We start from the raw sequence: 25,587 nt of genomic DNA, 5'->3' as shown, positions 1-25,587 counted from the left end.
AGTTTTGCCTAAAATTATATCAATCTGAAAACAACGATAAGCACTCCTCTAAAATATATCTACAGACAATAAAATATACTTATATGATATAATCACTCAGCACAGAATATCGAACAGAACAAATAGAGTGCAATATGCCCTTTTACACAAGAGTTTTACTTAGTTATGAAGGGTTGAACTCTTTAGATTGGTTGCAAGGATATAAAAAACTATTACAAAGTAAAATGATATATTGAACTACTGCATCTTACATGAATTCCTCCATGTCTTTTTGTGATTCCTACTGTCAAAATGATACAACAAAAGATGACAATAAGAATACCTGCTACGATGACTGTGTTGCTTCGACTTCAGCAACATATGAAGCAGTGACACAATATAGAGATGACATTAACAATCATTTATTTAGTTTGAATATGGAGAGAAATATCTCCTATGACTATATCATCAAAAACTATAACATCACCTCATCTTTTTGTTTTGTTGATTTCTAGGGTAGGAGATTATGGAGAAATAAAAAGAACATATGCTAAATAGTAAATCACGCAAAGCTAACAAGTTTCCATTACTTTGACAGATGTTCAGGAGTAAGTACAAATATTACAAGATTTGAGAACTTAGAACCATTTTCAGCACTCATTTAACTATCGAGAGCATTCACATTTGAAATAATTTTATATCATCTTTACAGAACATTTTACAAGCAATGCACAATCCTCAAGTTTGCCTACCAAGCACCTCAGAGGCGTCTTTCTTGGTTTTATGATGGCGATGACTCTCATTACAAACATAGTTATGTGTTTAGTTCTATTTTAGGCTCTCTAGGCCATAGAAGTGCACAATAACCATGCTCATGCAAAGGAATGACTTTAGTGATTCTCTTAGTAGCCAATGACAAATTAATTTATCCAGTTGATAAAGTTGACTAAATATTCTTACACTGACTCAAAAAACTACTTGGTAAGATATATCTTTTATTTCATATTTCTAGATCATTACTATGGATAATGTTCTTAATTTTATAAGACAATAGCAAATGCAAGCCACAAAAGGCATTTGATTGATGCATGGAATATTGTTTTGAAATCTGACTTACCTTTTTAACTTGTGAATCTTTTCAAATTTTGAAATTAGAAGTTAGAAAGATGATATAGCATTAAATTTGTATTCTGTAGTTTGCATTTTCACCCACATATGGACTTCAATCGAGGGATTTAAACATCTCTCTTCTTGGGTTCTAACATGTGAAGAAATAAGGTTTTGAGACTTTTGACATGTAAAAGGTATCTTTCAAATTACAATAGTAAAAATCATAGTGAAGTCAAACTCTGAACATTAAGGATTAAGGGAAGCCAAGCTTAATCAATCCCATAGTTTGTGAGGTCGAAACAACAGCTGCCATTACTATAGTGTGGATCTTCTAATAACCTTACACTACAAGAGGGCTTGTTTTATGATCCTTGAGTTTGGGATATGAAAAGACAAACCATAAGCCAAAGGATTGTAAGTAAAAGGTGGAAATTACTAAATCATGAATTCTAAAATTTAGTACGACTAATTTCCACAGTCTTATTTATGATAAGATTTTTTGTTTGACAATCCAAATTTTTGCCTATTTGTGGGAATTTATGGCTAATTTTAGGTTACATGTGGTCATGACATTGGAATAAAAAAGTAAATAAGTTATTGATCTTAGCTTGGTTGGTATATCTCTAATATTGGAGGTGTCTATTTGAACATTTTTTAATTACAAATTGTTATTTTTGCTTTCTTAGCTCTGTGGTGAAAGATCTAAACTTCTGTTGAGCTTTTGGCAATTTACAATTAAAGGGCAGGTTAATCAATTTCATTTTTAAGGAAAATGATGTGTTCATTGCATGCCTTAAATAATGATGCCAACTCTTATGAGTAAAAAATGATTTGATGTTCTTGACAAACATTTTAGGATGTCACTATATGCATTTTTGTTCCTTACAGTGATGATGTTAGATATAGTAGATTTATTTCTCAAACTAAGCAAGATCAAGCAGATAGAGGTTCGATAAGAAGAATTAACGGGTAGGCCCCTCACATCTACTCAGTTCTTACACAATCTATCTTAAGATGATAATAGCTTGAGTGGTGTTTGATTGCAAGGTTGTCTCTATCCTTATAAATAGTTTCATGCTTGATAGTTGACCCTTAATGGATATCTGCTAAATGTACAATAGCAAGCTAAATAATGTTTAGCTGATTGTAGAAGAAAGCCATCAAAATTACATGTTTAATCAACAAAAGAAAAGAGCTAGCACTAAATAACCACCATATGAGGGAATGATGATCTTAAATAACATATTTCATGCCACAAATTAGGGTTTTGTCTCACCCCTCTGTGCAAATCAACTTCCAAACATCACTACAAAAACCACAAAAAGACTTACCTCAAAAAGCTCCCACAACGATGCAGACAAAACCTCGTCCGACCGATGCAAAATATAGTTTATCCTTATTTCATTTCACCCAAGCAAGCCAAAGTACCTAGGCCAAACCTTTGCTGCTGTACCTACCATTAACCTTTCCCTTGAGAAGGGAATGGACACAGAATTTGCTGTCTTTAATATCTACATTTTGATAGCTTTAAGGTTTTAGGTAAACAATGACAAATGATGAGCACTTTAAAATTTGCATTCTATGTTTTGCTTTGTATTATTGTATTTTCAAAGACAAGGAGACATAGGAGAAGTGAGGGCACACACTAACTGATTCTTCATAAGTTGGGCCCTATTTGACTGAACGACAAGCTAGCAATGGAGGGAAGGAAACATAACATGTCACAACCAAAGCTTTATCGATCTCAAACTGACATAACATTTTTTCTTCTTTTTTTGTTATGAACCCGAGTTGGTCGAAATCTCGACCAACTCGGGCATAAAACCCTAATTTGGTCAAAATTTTGACCAACACGAGCATAAAAATAAAAAGAAAGATAAAATTATAGGCCAATATGGCCTTTGGTAAAAAATTTTGGTAGAAAAACAAGGGGAAATGTACTAATGTTTACTACATTTCATGAAAAAAGTGCTCTCCCTATAAAGGTCGACTAAATCCTTCAACCTGTTTATTTGAATGCAAATTGAGACAATATTCATCATAGTCATGGGTTTAGCCTTGTATTTCTCATATTCTATTATTTTATCCTTCATTCTCTAGGCTCTTCTTTCCACTATTTTGGACTCCCTTGTGGGAGTCTTCATTGGAACTTTTAGGTCCATTCTTTCCCTTTCACTATTTTGAAAATGCTTATGAGACCATTAAAGATTTTGGAAAAACCTTATCGATTTGTAATAGGTTCATATGTTTCCAGGTGTTGCGGGTTGAAAGCACGTTGTTGGTGCCTCCTATCATTCTTTTGATCCTCCTAGGCCCTACTAGGTGGACGCTATGCTAAATTTTCTTTCCCATGTCATGTTCTATCCTGTTGGTTCTCTAGTCGAGCCCAACACGTACCCTGAAACCCTAACCCTTAACTTTGCATCATGTTCCTCCTCATTTCTTCTAGTACCTCTTGTCATATAGAACTATTACATACAAATTAAATATAATCTAAAAACAACAACAATCAAATATTGTAAAAAATTAAAATCATTTAATCTCACTCATTATTAAATTTGACCATACATTTGAAATTTCTCTTTAAAAATGAATCTAATAATTTTTGTTCAAAATCTAATATTAAAGCACAAAGCAATTAAATATATATTTGAGATGGAACCCTCTTAAATACAAATAACCTAAAAACAAAGTGTAAACCTAAAAATAATAACACCCCTTATTATTTTATTTTTCACAATATAATTGATATTTTCTACCATATATAATGTTGACCTTTTATAATTATTTTTACAAGATAATAAAACATAATCTCAATTTTTTATAAATACTTTTAAGCTTATAATTATTATTAAAAGCATCTGGCTACATAACTCATTAGTTATGTAGGATATTTATTTTTAAAAAACATAAAGGAAAATAAAAACACAAAATTCTAGTGGATTAGTCTCCTCTCAAGAGGCTTAAACTTAACCCACCTTTAGATCACAAAACAAAAAATAATTTAAAACATGTGATTTCACTCATTATTCCATTCCATGACATATTTAAAATTTCTTAGAATTTTATATTTGAAACACAAAGATATTAAACAAAACTAAGATTACATTAAGGACACTCTTTAAGTACAACAATACAAAAAAATAATTATTTTTAATCTAATCCGACCCACTCTTATTTTGTTTTTCTCAATATAAGTATTATATTCTTCCATTTTTGATGTTAATCTTCAATTATTTTCATTAAATAACAAAATATAATCAACTTCATATGAAAATGATTGATTTGTCCAAGTTGCTTTCATTGGAAAACTCCCCCATATACTATTTTAGACTTTAAAATCTTCTTTTTCTTCTAAATTAAATTTTAAAAAATTAACTTATAATTATATATGCATACAAGTAAGAGGCTCAATATATAGGGTAACTAAAAAAGAACTACTCCCATTCTACAATATAGAAATTATTATGATATGTTTAATTTTGTAGAAATTAAGATTATCTTCTTGTAATACCTCCCTTCTTCCAAACTTTAATAAATATTTGTAACCTATGCAACCAACCTATTTGTGAGATGATGAAGAACATATAGAAGGAAAACAAGTACACAAAATCCTAGAGGGCCCAATGTAGAGTCCCCAATAGGGAACAACTTTCTCCACCACTCACACTAAGATAGAAAGTCCCTTTCAAAATGACCTTCCCTACCATTCAATATGGGGAAAGCTCATAAAAATCACAGTATATATTCAGTCAATGGTCAAAAAGATCCTTCCACATTCTGTTAAGTAACATCTGACTTAAAGGGAACTTTTCAACACTTGACAGAATCGTGAAACCAGCACCTCATAATTACTTCCATAAATTTTTGACCTTTTTACCCCACGAGAACACTATCATTATATTCAACCTACGGTCAAATTACCATTTTACGGCATCTGACGGGGCCGCATATTTTCCCGTCTTCCGACGCTGATATTCCCGTTAAACGACACGTTTTCCCCGGCGGTCATTTAGTTGAGGAACCATTCAATCTTACAGTGAATTAACAACACGTCTACTTCGTTGTCTGATCGTCTTTCATCCACATAAATACGACCCACCCGACCACGCCAGAAGCATGCAGAAGAGGGATATACATTGTATATACGGCATTGAACAGAAGCCGCATCACGCGAGGACGATATTGCATCCACTCTGAGTACTAATTACCGTCCAGGCGCGTTTTGGGGGTGACCCATTTCAATATTTGGAACACCCACTTCGGATTTCAGGGCACCCATTTGGGATTTCCTGGGGTGTAGGCGTTTAATTACATGTGTGCATTGGTAGTGATTTATTCTCAGAAGGATTCGAATTCAAGGACAGTTATTGAAACCCCGTTTGTGTTTAATTGGTATGCGAAGAGCTGAAATTGCTGGGTAATGGCGGGGGATGAAGAGAATAACAAGATGAGTTTTTTCGATTGGGGACCAATGCCCAGCCCTACAACGCTGTTTTCGTCGCTTTTGGGGGACGAGTTCAATTCTCGGCCGTTTTCACAGTTTTTGTCAATGGATTCGCCAATGATGCAGGAGCAGAGACTGAAACCATTGTCGCCGTCAAGCCTTAATTGCAGAAGCAAGAGCATCAATCAAATTGATCCATTTAATGTTTCTGTTGATGTTATTGCTCTGACTAATACTACTGTGACAGCTACGACTAATTCTGAATTAACTGGTTTAGGGGATTTTGGACAGGCGCCAAAACCGGCTACTAAGGGGGGATTGTCTGAGAGATTGGCTGCCAGGGGAGGGTTTAATGCGCCCAGATTAAATACCGCTCGGTTTAAGTCTGGTTCTGCTCTTTCTTCGCCAAGTGGAGTTAAATCTCCATTATTGACCATTCCGCCTGGTCTCAGCCCTACTACCTTGCTGGATTCTCCTGTTCTGCTTTCCAACTCTCAGGTATGAAGTCCTTTTTTATGTGAGCATGTTACGGTAGATAGACACACACCAGTGCTCGACAGTGCCTTTTGTTCTTCGCCGGTAGTGTTTTTATGAAGAGCAGAATAAAGTAAATCAGACAAGAATTTTATTACAGGATGCCATATGATTCTGCGAAGTTTGTGAAAATCCAATTTAGTCTACTTCCAGTTAGGGGTTGAGATGACGGATTATTACATCTACATCCGGTTCGGCTATATCCTTTGCCCGAAGCTGATTGATTTCTTTTTTCCCTTCTCTGTTGACAATCATCTTATATATTTTTCAATTTTCAGCATCCACAGTGGTTTTGTTAGCTAATTTAGTTATGAACAGATAGAAAGGAAATAAGAGATGAAATTGACTTATAGGCATAGAAACACCCACACATAGGTTAATTGACTATTGTCTCCGTTCTTGTTTGATGCATCTTTATCTAACGTATACCGTTTTGAATTTAAATAAAAATTATCTTAGGGCTGAATGTAACTCTTTGGAAATATTAAGAAATGGGCATTTTAGTTAGGTGATAGTTCCACTCAGGGATTGAGTTGACAGACACACCTTAGGTTTGTTATCGACGGGGAAAAATGAAATTGGAGGAGAATTAGATATAGAATTGCTTCTCATTCTGAAAATTTAGGAAACGCTTACCTAATTTTGTTTAGCCACGTTATCTGTTTCTTTTGTACTCATTTCTGACGAGTAAAGTGAAGGGAGAATCAAAAAGAAATTCTATTAAAAGGTTGCGAATGGCTCTGAAAATTTGAACTACTAGCCAATTTAGCTTAGTTTTAGTTAGGATTTGAAATGCCAATTAAACAACTAATGCTTATGTCAGCTACATGTTCTGTTTAATGCCAACAACGCTTCTTGTGATAAGTAATTTTCTTTACTTCCCCTGCACAGCGTCAATGTTGTTTTAGTTTATTAGGTTTGTTCTGTAATAGTAATAAGGAAATCAAAGAGGGAAGAAGATTATAGGGTTTCTTAGGACTCGGGAGTAACTAAGTATTGATTTGTCTAATTCAGTTGTATTTGAGAGTTGAAATATCAGATGTTCACAATCACATCTACACTCATGTCAGATCTCATCTCTGTTTGAGCTGACATGCCATTTTTTTTAAGGTTAAAACCTTGTACATTTTAACCTGTTAAGCTGCAATTTTTAGTTTTGGAGGGAGTATCATAAATCAGCAAACGGCATCAAGAGAAGAGTTCTAACACACACTTTTATTGACCCACACCCATTTTAGCTGCTAATATTTTGTTTGTAGTTGATGGATCAAGAAAAATTAGATTTTAAGTTTGCATATGATTTTGCGAAAAGAATGGCCACCTTAAATTAGTTTCAGATAGGGATTAAGATGACATACACATCTTAGGCTTGATTTTAATTGGCAGAATTTAAGAAATGCTTCCTCAGTCAGTTCTTATCTGGGGAATAACAATAAAAAAACAATAACATTGTCAGTTATGTCCTCTTTTCAGCCAATAGAGTATTTTGAACTTTCTGATAAATCAATATTCTCTTTTTTGCTCTGTTTAGTGTTCTTTTACTTCATACTGGGATTGTAATGATTTGATAAAAAGGACATCAAGGGAGAGTTTGAAAGGGCTTAGAAACTATTAAAATAATCTTTATGTTTCTTTTTAATGCTCACTATTGTATGTTATTATATGTCTGTAAATATTATAATGTTTCTAATATTTAGGTGTACTCTAGAATAGATTGTTTCTATTCTATTCGACTCTCCTCTTTGTATATATAGATCATTTTGATCTCTGATTAATTATCAAGTATTCTGCCATTTATGTTTGTAACATGGTATCAGAGCCTTATACATTATTATTTTGAAAATTTATAATTTCTTTTGAAATTATCAATGCATAAATTTTTCGAAATTATTTTGTTCTTTTCTTGGTGCTTGTTCTAAGAAACCCGCCTAGGGTTTTCGGCCTAAAGGAAAAATCCTGAATTCAAGTTTGTTTGCAAATCCCAAATTTGGGTTTGTCTGAAAATCATCTCCCAAAATCGCGTTCATTTTTGGCGATCTCTCTGCTCATGTCGGATTAGTAAAATCGACTAGAAAGATCACGTTTTCAGCTGCTGTATCTGGGTTGTTTGGTTCCTTTTCTTCAACTTGCGACTGAGAAAACAAATTGCGTCTTCAATCCTGCACTTATGCCTTTTTTTCAACTTGTGTCTGATGGCTCTGGTTTTTTAAAAGACACAACATCTACCATTATTTGGAGGTCATAGACTATTTTTAAGCAACGTCGCAATCTATAATTGTGCACTGGGAAGCAGAATTGGCCGTTTTTTAAAGTAATCCACCCTTTTGTCTGCAAATGTTGACCTCCTTAGCTGTCGACGAGGGTTTTCCTCGATACCCTAGTTTTTGACCTCGGGAAATTTTTCTGATCACATATTCTTGGTGGTTTTTTTGAGATCTCAAATCGGTCTTCATCAGATTTTTGTGGGTGCCTCAATTTTCAAGCCAACAGATCCGGATTTCGACAACATTTTATTTCTGGGTTTTTTCAGCTCTCTTCTGGGTACTTCTCCGATTTTTTTGGGTCTTTCATTTTCTCACCTCGAAGTTTGTGCCATTTAAGATATTCACATATTATGAGCATCTTAATCAATAGCATCAGAAGCAAGCCAATGCTGCCCAACACTCAGAGCAGAAAGAATCTATCTACCATGCCTTTATGGCCAGCATACCTGTAGATCATGTGAAATCTTCTGCCTGGTACATAAATTCCGGTGCCTCTTGACATTTCATTCACAGGCGTGATTGGTTTGTTGAATTCACTCCTTATTCTGCCTCAGTAATCTTTGGAGGCGGTGAAGAATACAATATTGTCGACAAGGGCAATGTTCAGATTCAGTCTGGAGGAAAAAGACTCATGTTCCTAAATGTATGTTATGTTCCTGGCATGAAACATAATCTTCTGTCTGTTAGTTAGATTATAAAGCACTCCCCTCAGTTGGATGTCGTTTTCAGTTGAAATAAGTGTTCAATTATTGATCATGCTTCTCGCACTACACTTGCTAACGGTCTTGAAGATCATGGTATTTATAGGCTTGTAGATTTAGGTGATTCCCTTGAGCGTCCCTTCATTGCCAAATCATCTACTCTCAACAGCCTTTGGCATCAACGATACAATCACTTGAACATTCAATATCTAGCACAACTTGTTTGGGATAATTTATTCCATGGCCTACCTAATATCTAGACCCAGAACCATCACATTTGCGGAGCTTGCCAAGCAGGGAAGCAACATAGGACACCATTTAAGGATTGTGAATCATGGCGGGCATCTAAAGTACTCCAGCTGGTCCACATTGATGTATGTGGTCCTATGAATACTCCTTCTGTTATTGGGAACAAGTACATCTTACTCTTTGTGGATGATTTCAGTCGCAAAATGTGGGCATATTTTCTTAAGCAAAAATCAGATGCTATTCTTGTATTTCAGCAGTTTAAAGCCCTAGTAGAAAAAGAGTCTAGTTCCCCCATCCGTTCTCTTAGGACCGATAATGGGGGGGAATTATGTTCTTCTGCTTTCTCTGCCTTCTGTACTAATGGCATTAGACGTCAGTTCACACCTCACACCCCTCAACAAAATGATGTTGTAGAGCGTCGAAATTGTACCATCACAGAAATGGCTAGGGCTATGCTAGAACATAGAAATGTTCTAAGAAAATATTGGGCAGAAGCAGTATCCACAGCTGTCTACCTTCTTAATTGGTCACCCACCCTTGCAGTTAACCATAAGACTCCTGAGGAAGCCTGGTCTGGTCGTAAACCTAGGATCAACCATTTGGAAGTTTTTGGCTCTCTAGCATATGTGTGGATTCTTGATGCCAAACACACTAAGTTGGATTCCAAAAGCCAAAAACTCATGTTTACAGGATACAGCCAGACACATAAGGCCTACAGACTGATTGATGTAAATATTGATTGTTTAATCTTCAGTCGTGATGTTGTGTTTGATGCGGAACTTAGACTATTTCCACTCTTTGCCTCCCTACCGCATTTCGAGATTTAGCCTTCAGCAATCTCTGACTTGGGTTCTTCTATTTTATATGAGTCATTTGATGCTATTGATGCACCACCTTAGCCACTTCCAGATAATATAGCTCCTGCTCTTGCTCCTCATCCAACTATTCCAGTAGCATCTGATATTGGCTCCTTAACTCTTCAGCCAAAAAGGTGGGCTCAAACAGTTAGTGATCTTTATCCTGATGAACGCATTGAGGGTAGAAACTCCAGAAATAAGAGCATTCAGCACAACACAGTTAATATAGCTCTTATGGCCAACATCCACAGTATCCTTGAGCCCCAGACATATGCAGAGGCCAAAGGAATTCCAAAAGGGAATAGGCAATGGATATTGAGCTTCAGAGTCTTCAAAAGAACCACACCTAGGTTCTTTCAGATCTCCCTCCTAAGAAGAAACCCATTAGCTGTAAATGGGTCTATAAGGTGAAGTACCATGCAGATGGTACCTTGGACAAATACAAAGCCAGACTTGTTGCTCGAGGATTCATCTAGCGTGAAGGCATTGACTATGAGGAGACATTTGCTCCGACGGCCAAGATGAGCACTATTCGCATTCTTCTTGCCATTGCAGCTCAGTATGGGTGGAAAGTTCATCAGATGGATGTGAAGAGTGCTTTTCTCAATGTTGAATTACAGGAAGAAGTCTACATGACGCAGCCCCCAGGTTTCAAGTTTGTCGGTTCAGAACCAAATGTAGACTACAGAAGGCCCTCTATGGTCTTAAACAGGCCCCTAGGGCTTGGTACATAAAGATTGATCAGTACTTGGTTACTCAGGGATTTTAGCGTATGTCATGTCCCCAATTTTTGGTGACAATTCGATTTAATTAATTTAATTAATCTGGTTGTCCAAGGACGACTAATTAATTATTTTAATTAAATAAATAAAAATTAAAAGATAACTCTATATTTAATAAAGTGACTTGGATTATAAAAATATTTAATAAAGTCACTTGAGGGATAAGATCTAAAAAGGTTCTAGAAGTCTCTGGAGAGGATGGAGGGAAAAGAATAAATAGGCACCCCGGGGCTCCATTCGAATCAGGCAGTTGATTATCTCTCCTTGATTTCCAGATTGTGATTCAATCACAGGTGCATTGTGGAACCTAGGGTTTCTGCAATTGTCACAGTTGGCCATTGAGAACGATAACTCTCAATTGGTACGCAATTTTGAGGGTGTGAAATATCATCCGAATTATTGCAGATTGGAGGTGACATTCAGTCATTTCATCAGAGCGTTAATTGGGGCCTAAGGCCAAATAATTACATGGAGATGGCTGTAGTATAGAATGGTTTGTTCTTTATCAGCCAGAATTAAGGAAGAGAATCCATCCGTATTAGCGACGATTGGAAACATATATATGATTTCTCATCTCTTACGATTTTCCTAAAAACCCTTTCAGCGAATTCAAAGTCGAGCACCCTCCAGCAGATTTTGATACTTATCATCGATGTGCCAGGTTCATACATTACAGACGACATCAAAAATTGCATAAGCATTTAAGGTTCAAAGAACGGAAGACATCTTATCAGCAAGCATTTCTGTTTAATATTGGAATCAAAGTCTGGACTGAAGCTAATACCAATGTCCTATTATAAGGTGACACCATTGGAAACGAGTAGGAGGTGGAACCGATTTGAATGAACTAGAAGCCGTTTGAATTCTCTCGAGGTAGGCATCTTCTTTTCATTGTTTAAAGATCAGTGAAAATTCGTAGGAAAAAGGGAAGTCGTGGGTTTATGAAGGTGAACTAACCTCCGCTGCGGCTCTAAAGACCTGCGCAATTTCAAGCCACCGCTCCAATATTAATCCGACAGTAATCCTCCACTGTCTCAGTGATATAATTTGCATTGTCTTCGACTACGGGTCACACACAAATCTCACACTTAGTTGGCGGCTTATTTTGCACAGAGTACGGGGTCCCTTCTAAAGACAATTTGAACATTGTTGTTGATAGGGTAAATCCAAATTCGACTCCATTTGTTAGCTCTCACAAGCCGAAAGCATAATAATCTGCATACAGGTTAACCACTTTCACCACAGGAGGAACCCATACGCATCAAACCGAGGTTGAAGACTGTTAAGCAAGCAAGGTCGATGGTATTACGAAGGGATGAGGGAGTTTAAGAAATCAGCGGCAGTACTCCATATGAAGTTCGCAGGCCGAATTGTCTCAGATTCTTTGTGTGGGGCATTATCATTCTCATGTCGAGAGGCAACCGTTTTCTTATGACATACACTAGCATCACTTATTAGTGTGATTCATATAATTGTGTGACGCGGGTTTTGTAACGGCAGCAAAAGTATCAGGGCGATAAAAGAGACAAAAAATCTCTTCTACTATATCGCCTCATCATTATTATTATTCATTCTCATAACATGCTTTTCCACATGGTGCCTTCGTATATGATCAAGCACTCAACTCTGCATATTAGAAGTATTAAAAAATTCCCTGTGTGCATCTACAGGATTTTAAAACAGGAATATACCTTTATTGCTTGCTAACTGTTTGACGGAATGTCAAACCCTTGAAGTTTAAGTTTTTGGTGCTTAAAGAGTCAAAAATACCTGCCGGGGATATTTCAGTGGTATCAGAGCCTGTTTGCAAACTATTTGACGAATTGCCACGGTACAATATTGGGATTTAGTGACCTTTATAGCTAGGGTCATTTCAGTGGTATCAGAGCCGGTTTTCTTGCCATCCTGTGGGGTGAGAACCGACTTACATGAGTGATCAGCACTCTACTTCAACCAAGATGGACAAATACAGCACAAAGTCTCCGAGGACACAATCTCGGACAAGCAATAGACGCAGTATTCAGAGTCAGAAGTGTGGAAAGGAGGACTATTCAGGTATTCAGGATGAGCTCAAAAAAATCAAACATAACATGTCTGAACTGTTGGTTAAACACCACCGTATGCTTGACAGGCTGTCCGTCCCAGCTAAGGTGAATAAATCAACTGGATTCCGTTTTGACAAATCTTCTCCCAAAGCGTTGACTGATACAATGAGAGATGCTACTAGGAACCTTAATGAGGAGTTCGAGAAACAAGTGTGCAACCAGTCAGAGGCTTCAGTTCGGTCACAGGAAGAAGTGGTGAAGGATATTACGCTGATGGATAGTAACTGTCAACTTGACACTCAAGTTGAGACAGTTGAATACGAGTTTCCCAAAGGTGATGTCTCATGTACTCAGGGTAGTTTGGTTTCGACAAGCAATGATTACAGTGAAGTGAGTTCAGATGATGATGAAGATGTCATTGTGCATGGTGATGAGATACCTGGTGAAAATGAGCAGACATCGAGCATTTATCTTGCTGACAGAGAGTACCAGGCTCAGTTAGATGCTTCGTCACATAAGGATGAAACTGGTAGTACTTCACATGATTTGTCCAGCCAGCTGAAGGTAAGCAAAGATAGTATTGTGGCTTCTTTATCTCATCATTACAGGATGCGGGAGATGTTAGAAGAGCACATCCAGATGATTCAGTTACAAGGAAGACATAAGGGAGTTCAGGCGAATTCTTCTTGCTGTGACTTACATGCAATTGGTGAAGGAATGGGAACGACGAAGTTGAGCTATTTTCATCTTCTATCAGACCGTGATCATCTTCTAAGCCTTGCCAAAGACTATTCAGATGCCTTGAGGAGGAAGGAGGAGGAAGTTGTCAAGCTTTCTTGCGAGCTTGAGGACACTCGAGCAACTTTGGCATTACAGGACTGGGAGAGGTATGGAAATGAGCATGGCATGGAGCTAGGCTTAGTTGCATCTTACATGCTTGACATTCAGCTCCCTGCGGCAGAAAGATCATATATGGTAGCTGATAATGTTACGAGTTCATCTTGCATTCACATCTAGGATACAAGGACAATGGCAGACAGAACATCCGATGTTGGTATTAGTTTTTATACACCGGTATTGGGCTTGGTTCATATATGTAGACGACCCTTCTTGCTGAAAGGTGTTGAAGATTTTTCATATTTGCCAGTGTGTACGGATGAGTCCCAGGATCATTTTGGCCTTGATGACATCCAGGAGAATGAAATGGACAGTTTTGAAGACACAGCTTCTTTGTCAGTTTCTTTGGGTACAGAAGAGCTTGATAACAGTACGACAATTTTTGACAAATTGGATATTGATATGGACCTTGGAGATGATTCACGAGATATGGATGTTAATATTGAGGATACTCCTTTAAGAGCTCCAGAAGAAGATTGTTGGAGACAGTTCAGCCAGAGCCATCGTGTGACTAGCCAGTTGAAAGTTAGTGAGCGAGACATTGCTATCGCTTGTGAGCATTTTGATACTGCTCGTCAGTTGTTGGCTGTTACTGGTTGGGGTTCTTCTATGACAGATGAGTCCAGCGGTGGTTACTTTTCTTTGGCAGAGATTCATGCCTTGCGTGAAGCTGTTCGGATATTGAAGCAGGATTATTTACGATTGGTAGCCGACCGTGATCACTTGGTTGAGTGGGGGAGTACAGCATATGAGGCACTCTTGGATCGTGAAGAGGAGGTGAGTGAGCTTTCCCAAGAGCTCATAGCGACTACTGAGGCGTTAGAGGACACACGGCGAGATCTACAGAAGTCGCAGTTTCAATTGAAGGAGGTGACCGTGGAGTTGGAGCATTTGCGGTCAAAACCAGCTCCAGACCCAGTTCATTTGTCTATTGAGGTAGATGACGGTAAGTACACTCCTACAGTTGTTTTTGAGGAGCTTATTGTTGAGACTGACACACATGTTCAGGGTTTGGAAGAAGTTGGTCTTAATGAGTTTGGGATACCGGTAGAGTCAAGTTTCCAGATTGATTCTTCTCAGATAGTTGATAGTGTGGTATAGCTGAGTATGCCACCCTTACAGGAGGACCAATTGTGGTGTAAAGGGGAGTATGTTAATGTTTCCTCATATAATTTTTACTGCACTGAACCGTTCATGGAATATTTGCTGGATAGTGCATGTGTTCATTTGGACTCGCATAAAGTGACGGAAGGTGTTCTCATCCAAGATACTAGTATTATTTGTAGATTGGTTGAGAAGATTATAGGGGTCCTTTCTACTATGCTACCTCACAGGGATCTCGAGGAAGGGTTTGTTGAGCAGAATGCACAGGATCCTATCCAGCCTACAGTCACTTGGAGTCAGAAAATGGAGCCATCTGTTGATTCCCAGTTCAGTGATGATGAGCCAGCAGCAGAGTTTGGAGGTTCTTACCGGCATTATATGGTAGGGTACGCTCATCATTGTTCTTTTGACACAGAGATAGAAGATTTTATTTCACGCAGATGTAGATTGGCTCCAGTTTCTTATCATCCATTAGGGGATAGATTGGCACCATCTTTTGAAAATAAAACTGGTAGTAGCAAGTTACTCGGCCTGCATCATCGACACGCCCGGAGCAGTTTTTCAGAGATTGGATTTGATGGCAGTGATTCAGGTGCCTATGGCTGTTATCATATCTACAATGCAGTTGGGTGCAGGTGTCATTTTGACAGGGGTTTGAGTTTTGATAGAGTTGATGTTTCAGTTGGCTTGAGTTCCGCAGAATGGTTTCTTCTACTGACATCTACAGTTGGTTTACAGATGATTTCATCAGAGTTGTTAGTTGTTTGGATGTTGAGTACAGTTTCTCAGCCACTGGTACTGATGATTTCTCCACGGGAGTATGATGAGGATTGGGATGATACACAGATTTACATTTGGGATCCAGGAAGACTGATTGGTTCATGGTTCAGCCATTGCTTGGGGACAAGCAATTTCAGGAAGGGTGGACTGTCATGTCCCCAATTTTTGGTGACAATTCGATTTAATTAATTTAATTAATCTGGTTGTCCAAGGACGACTAATTAATTATTTTAATTAAATAAATAAAAATTAAAAGATAACTCTATATTTAATAAAGTGACTTGGATTATAAAAATATTTAATAAAGTCACTTGAGGGATAAGATCTAAAAAGGTTCTAGAAGTCTCTGGAGAGGATGGAGGGAAAAGAATAAATAGGCACCCCGGGGCTCCATTCGAATCAGGCAGTTGATTATCTCTCCTTGATTTCCAGATTGTGATTCAATCACAGGTGCATTGTGGAACCTAGGGTTTCTGCAATTGTCACAGTTGGCCATTGAGAACGATAACTCTCAATTGGTACGCAATTTTGAGGGTGTGAAATATCATCCGAATTATTGCAGATTGGAGGTGACATTCAGTCATTTCATCAGAGCGTTAATTGGGGCCTAAGGCCAAATAATTACATGGAGATGGCTGTAGTATAGAATGGTTTGTTCTTTATCAGCCAGAATTAAGGAAGAGAATCCATCCGTATTAGCGACGATTGGAAACATATATATGATTTCTCATCTCTTACGATTTTCCTAAAAACCCTTTCAGCGAATTCAAAGCCGAGCACCCTCCAGCAGATTTTGATACTTATCATCGATGTGCCAGGTTCATACATTACAGACGACATCAGAAATTGCATAAGCATTTAAGGTTCAAAGAACGGAAGACGTCTTATCAGCAAGCATTTCTGTTTAATATTGGAATCAAAGTCTGGACTGAAGCTAATACCAATGTCCTATTATAAGGTGACACCATTGGAAACGAGTAGGAGGTGGAACCGATTTGAATGAACTAGAAGCCGTTTGAATTCTCTCGAGGTAGGCATCTTCTTTTCATTGTTTAAAGATCAGTGAAAATTCGTAGGAAAAAGGGAAGTCGTGGGTTTATGAAGGTGAACTAACCTCCGCTGCGGCTCTAAAGACCTGCGCAATTTCAAGCCACCGCTCCAATATTAATCCGACAGTAATCCTCCACTGTCTCAGTGATATAATTTGCATTGTCTTCGACTACGGGTCACACACAAATCTCACACTTTGTTGGCAGCTTATTTTGCACAGAGTACGGGGTCCCTTCTAAAGACAATTTGAACATTGTTGTTGATAGGGTAAATCCAAATCCGACTCCATTTGTTAGCTCTCACAAGCCGAAAGCATAATAATCTGCATACAGGTTAACCACTTTCACCACAGGAGGAACCCATACGCATCAAACCGAGGTTGAAGACTGTTAAGCAAGCAAGGTCGATGGTATTACGAAGGGATGAGGGAGTTTAAGAAATCAGCGGCAGTACTCCATATGAAGTTCGCAGGCCGAATTGTCTCAGATTCTTTGTGTGGGGCATTATCATTCTCATGTCGAGAGGCAACCGTTTTCTTATGACATACACTAGCATCACTTATTAGTGTGATTCATATAATTGTGTGACGCGGGTTTTGTAACGGCAGCAAAAGTATCAGGGCGATAAAAGAGACAAAAATCTCTTCTACTATATCGCCTCATCATTATTATTATTCATTCTCATAACAGGCTTTTCCACATGGTGCCTTCGTATATGATCAAGCACTCAACTCTGCATATTAGAAGTATTAAAAAATTCCCTGTGTGCATCTACAGGATTTTAAAACAGGAATATACCTTTATTGCTTGCTAACTGTTTGACGGAATGTCAAACCCTTGAAGTTTAAGTTTTTGGTGCTTAAAGAGTCAAAAATACCTGCCGGGGATATTTCAGTGGTATCAGAGCCTGTTTGCAAACTATTTGACGAATTGCCACGGTACAATATTGGGATTTAGTGACCTTTATAGCTAGGGTCATTTCAGCGTAGTCCGTCAGACAGTAATCTGTTACATTTGTAACAGAAAACCTTCACTCCTTTTGTTCACATCTGATAAACCTTGTACAGATGATTAGAATATTGTGTATTCTCCTCTTGTTGCTGTTAATGCTGTCATATTTGGTAGGATTGTTAAATATTGGGAAATATGCAATCAAAGGACAATTAGATAATAGAATTTCTGCTGAAAATTGTGAGAAATATTGATCTTAGTTTACCTTGACACATCCCCCATCTCTATGTTAGCCAGGGTCTTCAGTTTTAGGCAATATATCATATTCTGATGGGTAAAACACAAGGAATCAAATAATAGCTGGATCATAGGCTAGCTATTGATCTCATAAAAATTAAGAAATGCCCAACTTATTTCAGTTTTGCTAAGCCTACTGGAATCAGCACCTCACCTCAGTTTCAATCAAGGATTTATATTGGGAGGTTGACTTGGGATTGGGAAAACTAAAGAAATCCCATCTTAGCTTATACTTCATCTGGTGGGTAGATTGGTATGACTGCTATGAGGTACCAACAAGAAAATCAAATTAGATATAGCAAATAGAGTTATTTGTGATTCCAAAAACTTTAAGACGTGCCCATTTCAGCTCAGATCCAGTGAGGTGTGAAGATGATGAACACCACATTTGATCCCATCTCAGACATGTCCGCTGTTCTCTCAGATGCATTATTTTCGGTTGAGTAAAACATAGTGCTTTATTCTGTATGAGAATGACAGCTGTGTTAGTGTCATTAAATTATTATTTATTAAAAAGAATTGAAATTATAGTACCTCGATTCTTGTTTCTTAGAAATTTGAGGAATATCTATTACCTTAAATTAGTCATAATTGATGGTTGAGGAACCAGAGTGGCCAGGGTTGCATTTTCAAGCTCCCATCTTGGTCTCAGGTAATGGTTGAGTTGCTAGAGTTGTTGGGGTGTGGAAATGTTAAAAGAAATCCACCTCAAAATGGCTTCAGTTGTGTATTAAGTTTATCTGCTGTTTTAATATTATGTCACAAGATTTGCATTTGTGTTTGAGTTCTTCAAAGATAATATGCAGAACAAATTTTTTGGTGATAAAAATCACGAACAAATTTGTGATTCAATTCAGTACAATTTCTAAGATATTAAGATTTAAATATAATTATATTAAATTTATAAATGTTTAAGTTTAAATATATTATTGAATCTAAATGTATTCGAACCTAGTATTTGAATGTCTAAAATATCAAACTAAATAAATATAAATAGACCCACCCCTGCTGATAAGAACAAATCCTCAGCCTGATGTGCTGACTGTATGGTCCGATTTGCTTTCTGTAGCATAGTTGGAAAACTGAGACTCGGCACTTGGCAGCCCAAAATAGGACTTTGACTCAGGACTTGGCATAAAACTTGGGAAAGGACTCAATGCAGACTTGGTAGCACAAAATAGGAACTCGGGACTTAGCGAAAAACTTAGGAGAGGACTTGATAAGGAAGAAAACCATAGATCTACAGAAAAAAACAAAAAAAATTAATGCATTAAGAGAATATAAGAGCCATAATTCAAATATTACAAAGAACTTCCACTGTTTACTAATATATCTAATAAATTACGTACATGGAATAATAATAAAGATGGTAGTGCGTACCAAATATGGGAGTAAAATATATCTTTATTGATTAAAGGCTAGTGGCAACAAGAGTGGTGGCAATGGTTCCTATTTTGCAAACTCAAAGTTGTTGTGTGCTTTGAAAATCAAATGGAGTCTTGGGGGCAACAAGCGTGGTCAAGAGATAGCACCTCTTGTGGTCTGGGGCAGTGGTGAAGAAGCACGCAAAAGTCTCTGATAAGGACTTGTGAATCCTGACCCCAGAGACTCGCAAGTCTCAGACCAGGACTCACCCGGACTCGGCTGGCAAGTCCGTGGCACTTGGCCTGCCACAAGACTCGTGAACCATGCTGAGTCTGTAGCGAGTCCCATGAGTTTTACAACTATGTTCTGCAGTGCTTGTCAGGTGTGAGTCTAGTTGCAAGTCTTTAGTTGTAGGTAGGGAGGGCGGGCAGATTATTATCTATGTAACATGCCACATGCAAGCAGTTAGAAAAGTCCAGAAAATTTGGTTTCTCTCACGCACCCACCTGGAGACCCATGCCTAGCAGTTAAACTCCACTGAATCCTTCCAGCAGGATTGCTTCCTGAAACATGCATAGTCCCCTATGGACAGAATGAGACCAAACCTTAAGGTAAAGCCACACTCTTCCTTGGTTCAGTGGACGAGGAGGAGCCAAGAAGTTTGCTTGAGTTGATTCTATTATTTGTTACAATTCATTCTTTACCTGTCTTCTGCCAACCCTTACAAAATTGTGATGATGAAAGGGTGATTGCCTGTGTACTCTGTAGAGTGAAGATAACCCTTGTAAAAAATGAAAATGGAGCAAAGAACTATTTTTGTAGACTAAGGTGGTGTTTTATAGAAACAATGCAAAATCCTGAATTAAAATTGTATTTTAACAAATTCAAAATGCGAAGAAGCCTTATCTATTTTGGTTTATCATGGATTGCTTCATAAAATTGTTTGTAGTTCTAGAAAGCTCAATTACTCTTCGCATTGGTAAGCATATAATGGACAAAGGCTGATTTTATGGCCCTTTCTAGGCACCGCCTTCAAGGCAGGAGATGCCACCTTTAAGGGAGGAGATGCTCAATGGGTAAGGGTTAAGGCATCTTCTCAAGATCACCCAGGACGTTGCAGCTCTCCTCGGTATTGTGAGGCTGCTGCAAAAGTAGGCCATCAAGATTGGGGGAACTTGCATGCCAATTGAAACTGGACTCCAAGGAGCATTTCATCTGGATGTTTAGTGTGTCTTGGTTTTTCTGAATGTGTCTGCTTCTGTTTTGGAACAAATTTTAGAGTGGGTCTAATTTCTTTTATATGGGAAAGGTAGCAAAAGGATTAGAAGTTTATCTGAGGTCATTTCTGACCATGGAGTTTTGTAAACATTCTATAGTGGACAGGAAGACTGAGTTTATGGTCTCTTCTAGGCACCCGCTTCAAGGTAGATGCCTAATGGGGGAGGGTTAAGCTATCTTCTCAAGATCACCCAAAATGTTGCAGCTATCATTGTCAATGATATTGTCCGATCACTGCAAAAGAGAGCCATTAAGATTGGGAAACATGCATGCCCATTTAAACTGGACAGCAAGCAGCACCCCCAGCACGAGATTGAATGTAGCTTGATTCTTTCTGAGTGAGGATGCTATGTCTGCCTATCGTTTAGAACAAATTTTACCGTGTCTTATTTCTGTGGCCAGGAAAAAGGTAGAATTATTTTTAGAAGTTTTATTTGTGGTCAGTTCTGGTCATGGAGTTTGTTACCAGCTGCAATTCTTTGCATATTGGGAAAGTTTGGGTTTGGTTCAATTTATGTTTCAGGTCTTCATCACAGCAGCCAGGTTTGCACTTGGCATTGCTTCAGTCTGACTGAAGAGTTGGGATATTAATATATTATCCTTTGTGTGGGAAAAATCTTATATAAAATCATTGGAAAAATGCTAGAACCAAAGAACACATATTTCTCATTTCATACTAAATATGGTTCACAGACATTAAAATTTAAAATATAGAGCAGCATCTAATAAATAGGTAAATTATGGTACCTAGCAACTTCTTGGACATCCATGTGCTTATCAAATTTGAGAATTTAAACATATGATTTTATGTTCGAGTTCAGATTTAATTCAGAAATAAATACAATAACATTTTCATTAAATAAGGAATTCATCTGAAAAGTAAATACCATGGGAACTAATCTTTTACATGAGGGGCCACTGAAAGTGAAAGATATCAATGGGTGTCAAGAAACCCTTAAAATGGCAATTTAAAATCACTTTATCTGCTGTTGGGCATAGAAAACTCCACTATAAACCATAAACCAAGTTTCTGGTTTCATCTTGTGTGCTTCTGTATTGGAAGTTTAGATTAATGTTTTAACTTTGATAAAATAATCATTAAGTGAGACATATATGAGAAAATTGTAAATAATATGATCAGTGAATCATTCACATTTGGAGGGGGGAATCGAGATAAGAACGAGTGATAAAAACAGGAATTAAAAATCATCTCGCCTGCTTTTTGGCATATAAGACTTCGCGCTTCACTGTCTAGGTGATATGATGGTCAATTTAAATCCTTTTACAAACATGATAATAAGAGGTGCATATTTTTTAATTAACTGAAGGAGATTTAAGTATAAATGCTCTCATACATTTGAGTACAATGAATGTGAATCTTATGACCACTTTAATCTGGCTTAAGGAATCCAAATACGGAATTTTGATAAACGGTTTCAAACAAGGTTCCAACAAAAGCATTAATTGAGGCCGTGGCTCCATGTTGGAAGTTTATAGTGTAAAATAAATAAAAAATAATGATCATGAAATGTTGCTTATGCAAAAAGTAAATAACATGGTAAGTAAGTCATTCACATGAAGTATTACACTAAATTATGAAAAGACGATAAAAATTCTTACATTGGGAATTACAAACCATCTTGCATGCTTTTGTATGAAAAATCACCTATAAACCAAGGACCTGGTTCCATCCCAGAAGTTCTGATTTAATGTATTACAATGGAACATTACACTATACTTCATTCTTAGGAATAGAGGGCTGCTCCGAGGCACACATTTTTATTTGGATGAAGATCTTACCTTTTTCCAACAAGAAGATCAAAGAAGGGAGTGGGAAAAGGTGAAAACAGCAAGAGGTCAAGGGAAATGGACCTCGTTGAAGCATGGGAAAGCCCAAATCAGTGAGCATTTCTCAAGGGAGAAATAGCAATTAGGGACCCCACAAGACCACTTAAGTATTGTAAGTTGGAACTGCAGAGGTTATCCATGGAGAAGAGGTCCGGGGGTGGGGCCCATAGTGGAAGAGAGGGATATTATCATCCTTGTAGATACGCATGAGCATGATGGTTGCAAAGTACCAGTTTTTGAAGGTTACAAGAAAATTTCAGTTTGGAATAAAGGGAATGAGACAGGTAAAGGACATGGAGGGATTACGGTGCTGATTCATGAGGAGTGGTGTGGCATTGTGAAATTTGGAAAGGAGGACCCAAATAAACAGTTTATTTGGCTGCAAATATCAGGGAACACAATAAATTTCAGGCTGGCTGCTTGTTACTTTGCTCCACAAAACTCAAGTTTTACAAGAAGAGGAAGCTGGACAGCGAAGATCCTTATGCATCACTGAAAAAAGACATTTTAAAGTTCAGCAACACCAGAGACATAATGTTAGTGTGGATGACTTTCAATGCTAGGACAGCTAACAATCAATCCCTGCAGCTGACTGACAGTGAGGAAGAGGCAAATAACCCTATATGGCTAGAAGAAGACAACAATCAGCTTTGGAAGAGAACCTTCGAGGATGGCAAGGGAGTTGTTTGACACTTTGGAACTGAATTACTGGGGTTGTGTAGTGTGTTTGATATGGTGATTTGCAACGAGTTGAAGAGTTAGCCAAAATCAGGATGTATCACGTGTAAAATGTATAAAGGCCAAAGTGTAGTTGACCATGGAATCTGTTCACAAAATCTTATAGCTGAAGTGCTTGAGTTTAAAATTGGTGTTTGCCCTTTAGAGTTGAACCTTGATCACATGCCTTTTTTTTTTTGGTGGACTTTGCCTCAAACAGCCCACGATATCAACATGACTCTCATGCATAAAAGACAACTGGCAAAGGCAAAGGAAATATCATTTTAAATCAAGAGAACAAAGTCATTTTCAAGGCGGTGTTGGAGCAGCAACTCTGTGAAAGTAATAATCTTTTGGTGGATGGCAATTTCAATGAGAAATGTGAACTGATTCATAGCAGCGTGCTGACCTTTAGTAAACATAATGCTCTAGACACGTGCAAAAGATCAAACAACAAAAAGAGGGCTACTAACACTTGTCCGGCTAACCCATGGTATGATGAGGAATGTAAAGCAGCAAAAGATCTGAAGGGAATGAAACAAACAAAGAACTCAAGAAATGGTATAAAAAATTGATTTACACAAAGAAAGAAGAGTATGTCACAACTAGAAGGCAAAAGTTAATATCCCTCGGAAAATATGACCCCAAGAAGTTTTGGAGAGAGTTGTAGTAGGAGAAAAAAACTAATAAATAACAGCATTACAGATGCTCAATGGCTTGAGTATGCTAAGCTACTTTATGAGCGCCCACAAGAGGAGAACACCCCTCCTTTTGTGAGTATAACGAAGGAAATCTTCATGGTTGAGGATATCAAAATAGGGATAAAGAATCTGGCAAATGGTAAATCTAGGGACATTGATGGGTTGCAAGCTGAATCTTAAAAATGGGGAGTGGAAATCTTTTTGCCTCATATAAAGGATATCTTCAATCGTGTTGCTTGTGAGGGTTTCCCATTAGACTGGACAACTAGTGTGGTTATCCCCCTTTTTAAGAGTGGAGATATCAACAATCCATCAAACTACCGCACTATTATGGTTAACCCACTTTTGGGCAAACTTTTCGGGAGCATGGTAGAACGTTGGATCAGCAAATGGGCAGAAAATGAAGGTAAGAGAGCAAGAGGGCAAGCTGGTTTCAGATCCAGAGACTCCACAATTGATCATTGCATCACTCTTTGGCACATAATTGAGAAAGTGTGGGACAAATAGAGAGAAGAAGTCTATTGTTGTTTTGTAGACTTCAAGAAAGCTTTTGACATGGTCCCTAGAGACAAGTTATGGAATAGAATGAATGATTTGGGGATTCCGGATGAGTATAGAGCAGCAGTGCATAGATTATATGACAGAGTTAGAGCCAAAATCAGAACTAGTGACAAAATGTTGGAATGTTTTTGGAGTGACATTGGCATTAAACAAGGATGCCCTTTATGTCCTACCTCGTTTGGGTTGTACATTGATAATCTAGAAGCTTGGTTAGATAAAACTAAGGGGGAGGGTGTTCACTTGGCAAGGTATGTGGTGAAGTGTCTTCTGTATGTTGACGATCTTATTTTGATATCAAAAACAATGCAAGGGCTAAGAGATCATTTAGGGGCCTTAGAGCAATTCTGTCAGGAAGTTGGGATGCAGGTGAATATTACTAAAACCACAGTCTTGATTTTGTCTTTAAGGAGAAAAGAAAAGCATATCACATTCCTGTTTGAAGGCAAACTGCTGGAAATTGTGAAAGAATACAAATATCTTGGGATTGACTTTTATTATAAGCTCAACTGGGAAACTTATAGAGTGAAAAGGAATCAAGGGGTTTGGAAAGCTTCATTTTTTCTCTAAAATAGATGTAGGATAGTGGAACTATGGGATTGGAAAACCAAGAAGACTCTCTTTGGTTTGTTGGTCACCGGTGGTTCTCTATGGCTACGAGGTGTGGGGGAGCAACGCGTCCAAATGGGGGTGGAGACAAATAGAGAGAATTCAGAAACAACTAATCCCAAATAATTTCAAAGTCAAGAGTTGTGGGCCTTATGAAATTCTTTTGGATGAGGCCGGGGGTTTTTCGTTAGAGGCTTCAGTAGTAATCCGGTTACTTCATTTCTTAAAGAAGATTGAAAACATGCAAGATCATTGCTGGCCGAAAATTGTGAAAGGAGAGGCTCTTCATCGAAGGAAGAAAACATGGATGAAGCAAAACATTAAATCGTTGGCTAAATGGAACATCGAGTTACAAGATTGCCCAAACACAAATGCGGACGTAAGAAAGTTTGTTAGAGAGAAGTTTCACAATGCCATGTGGAACAATAATATGAGTAGAAAAAAAACCTATTATATTAAAGAATT

The 25,587-nt window shown here is 37.7% G+C and overlaps 1 protein-coding gene across 1 annotated transcript in view; it reads left to right on the top strand.

Moving 5' to 3' along the window:
• Nucleotides 1–5,208: 5,208 nt before the first annotated feature.
• LOC149580267 (WRKY transcription factor SUSIBA2-like) overlaps nt 5,209–25,587 on the top strand; it is a 31,621-nt gene continuing 11,242 nt past the window's right edge. The window contains exon 1 of the mRNA XM_089790151.1: nt 5,209–6,034. Coding sequence (XP_089646277.1) covers nt 5,513–6,034 — 522 coding nt within the window. The 5' untranslated portion in view covers nt 5,209–5,512. The remainder of the gene's footprint in view (nt 6,035–25,587) is intronic.

Source organism: Cupressus sempervirens, chromosome 1 (assembly GCF_028749045.1).
Source record: "Cupressus sempervirens isolate cs-2001-9-10 chromosome 1, ASM2874904v1, whole genome shotgun sequence".
In the NCBI taxonomy this organism is placed as follows: domain Eukaryota; kingdom Viridiplantae; phylum Streptophyta; class Pinopsida; order Cupressales; family Cupressaceae; genus Cupressus; species Cupressus sempervirens.
Note: the sequence above shows the minus strand (reverse complement) of the source record. Positions and strands in the feature narration are given on the sequence as shown.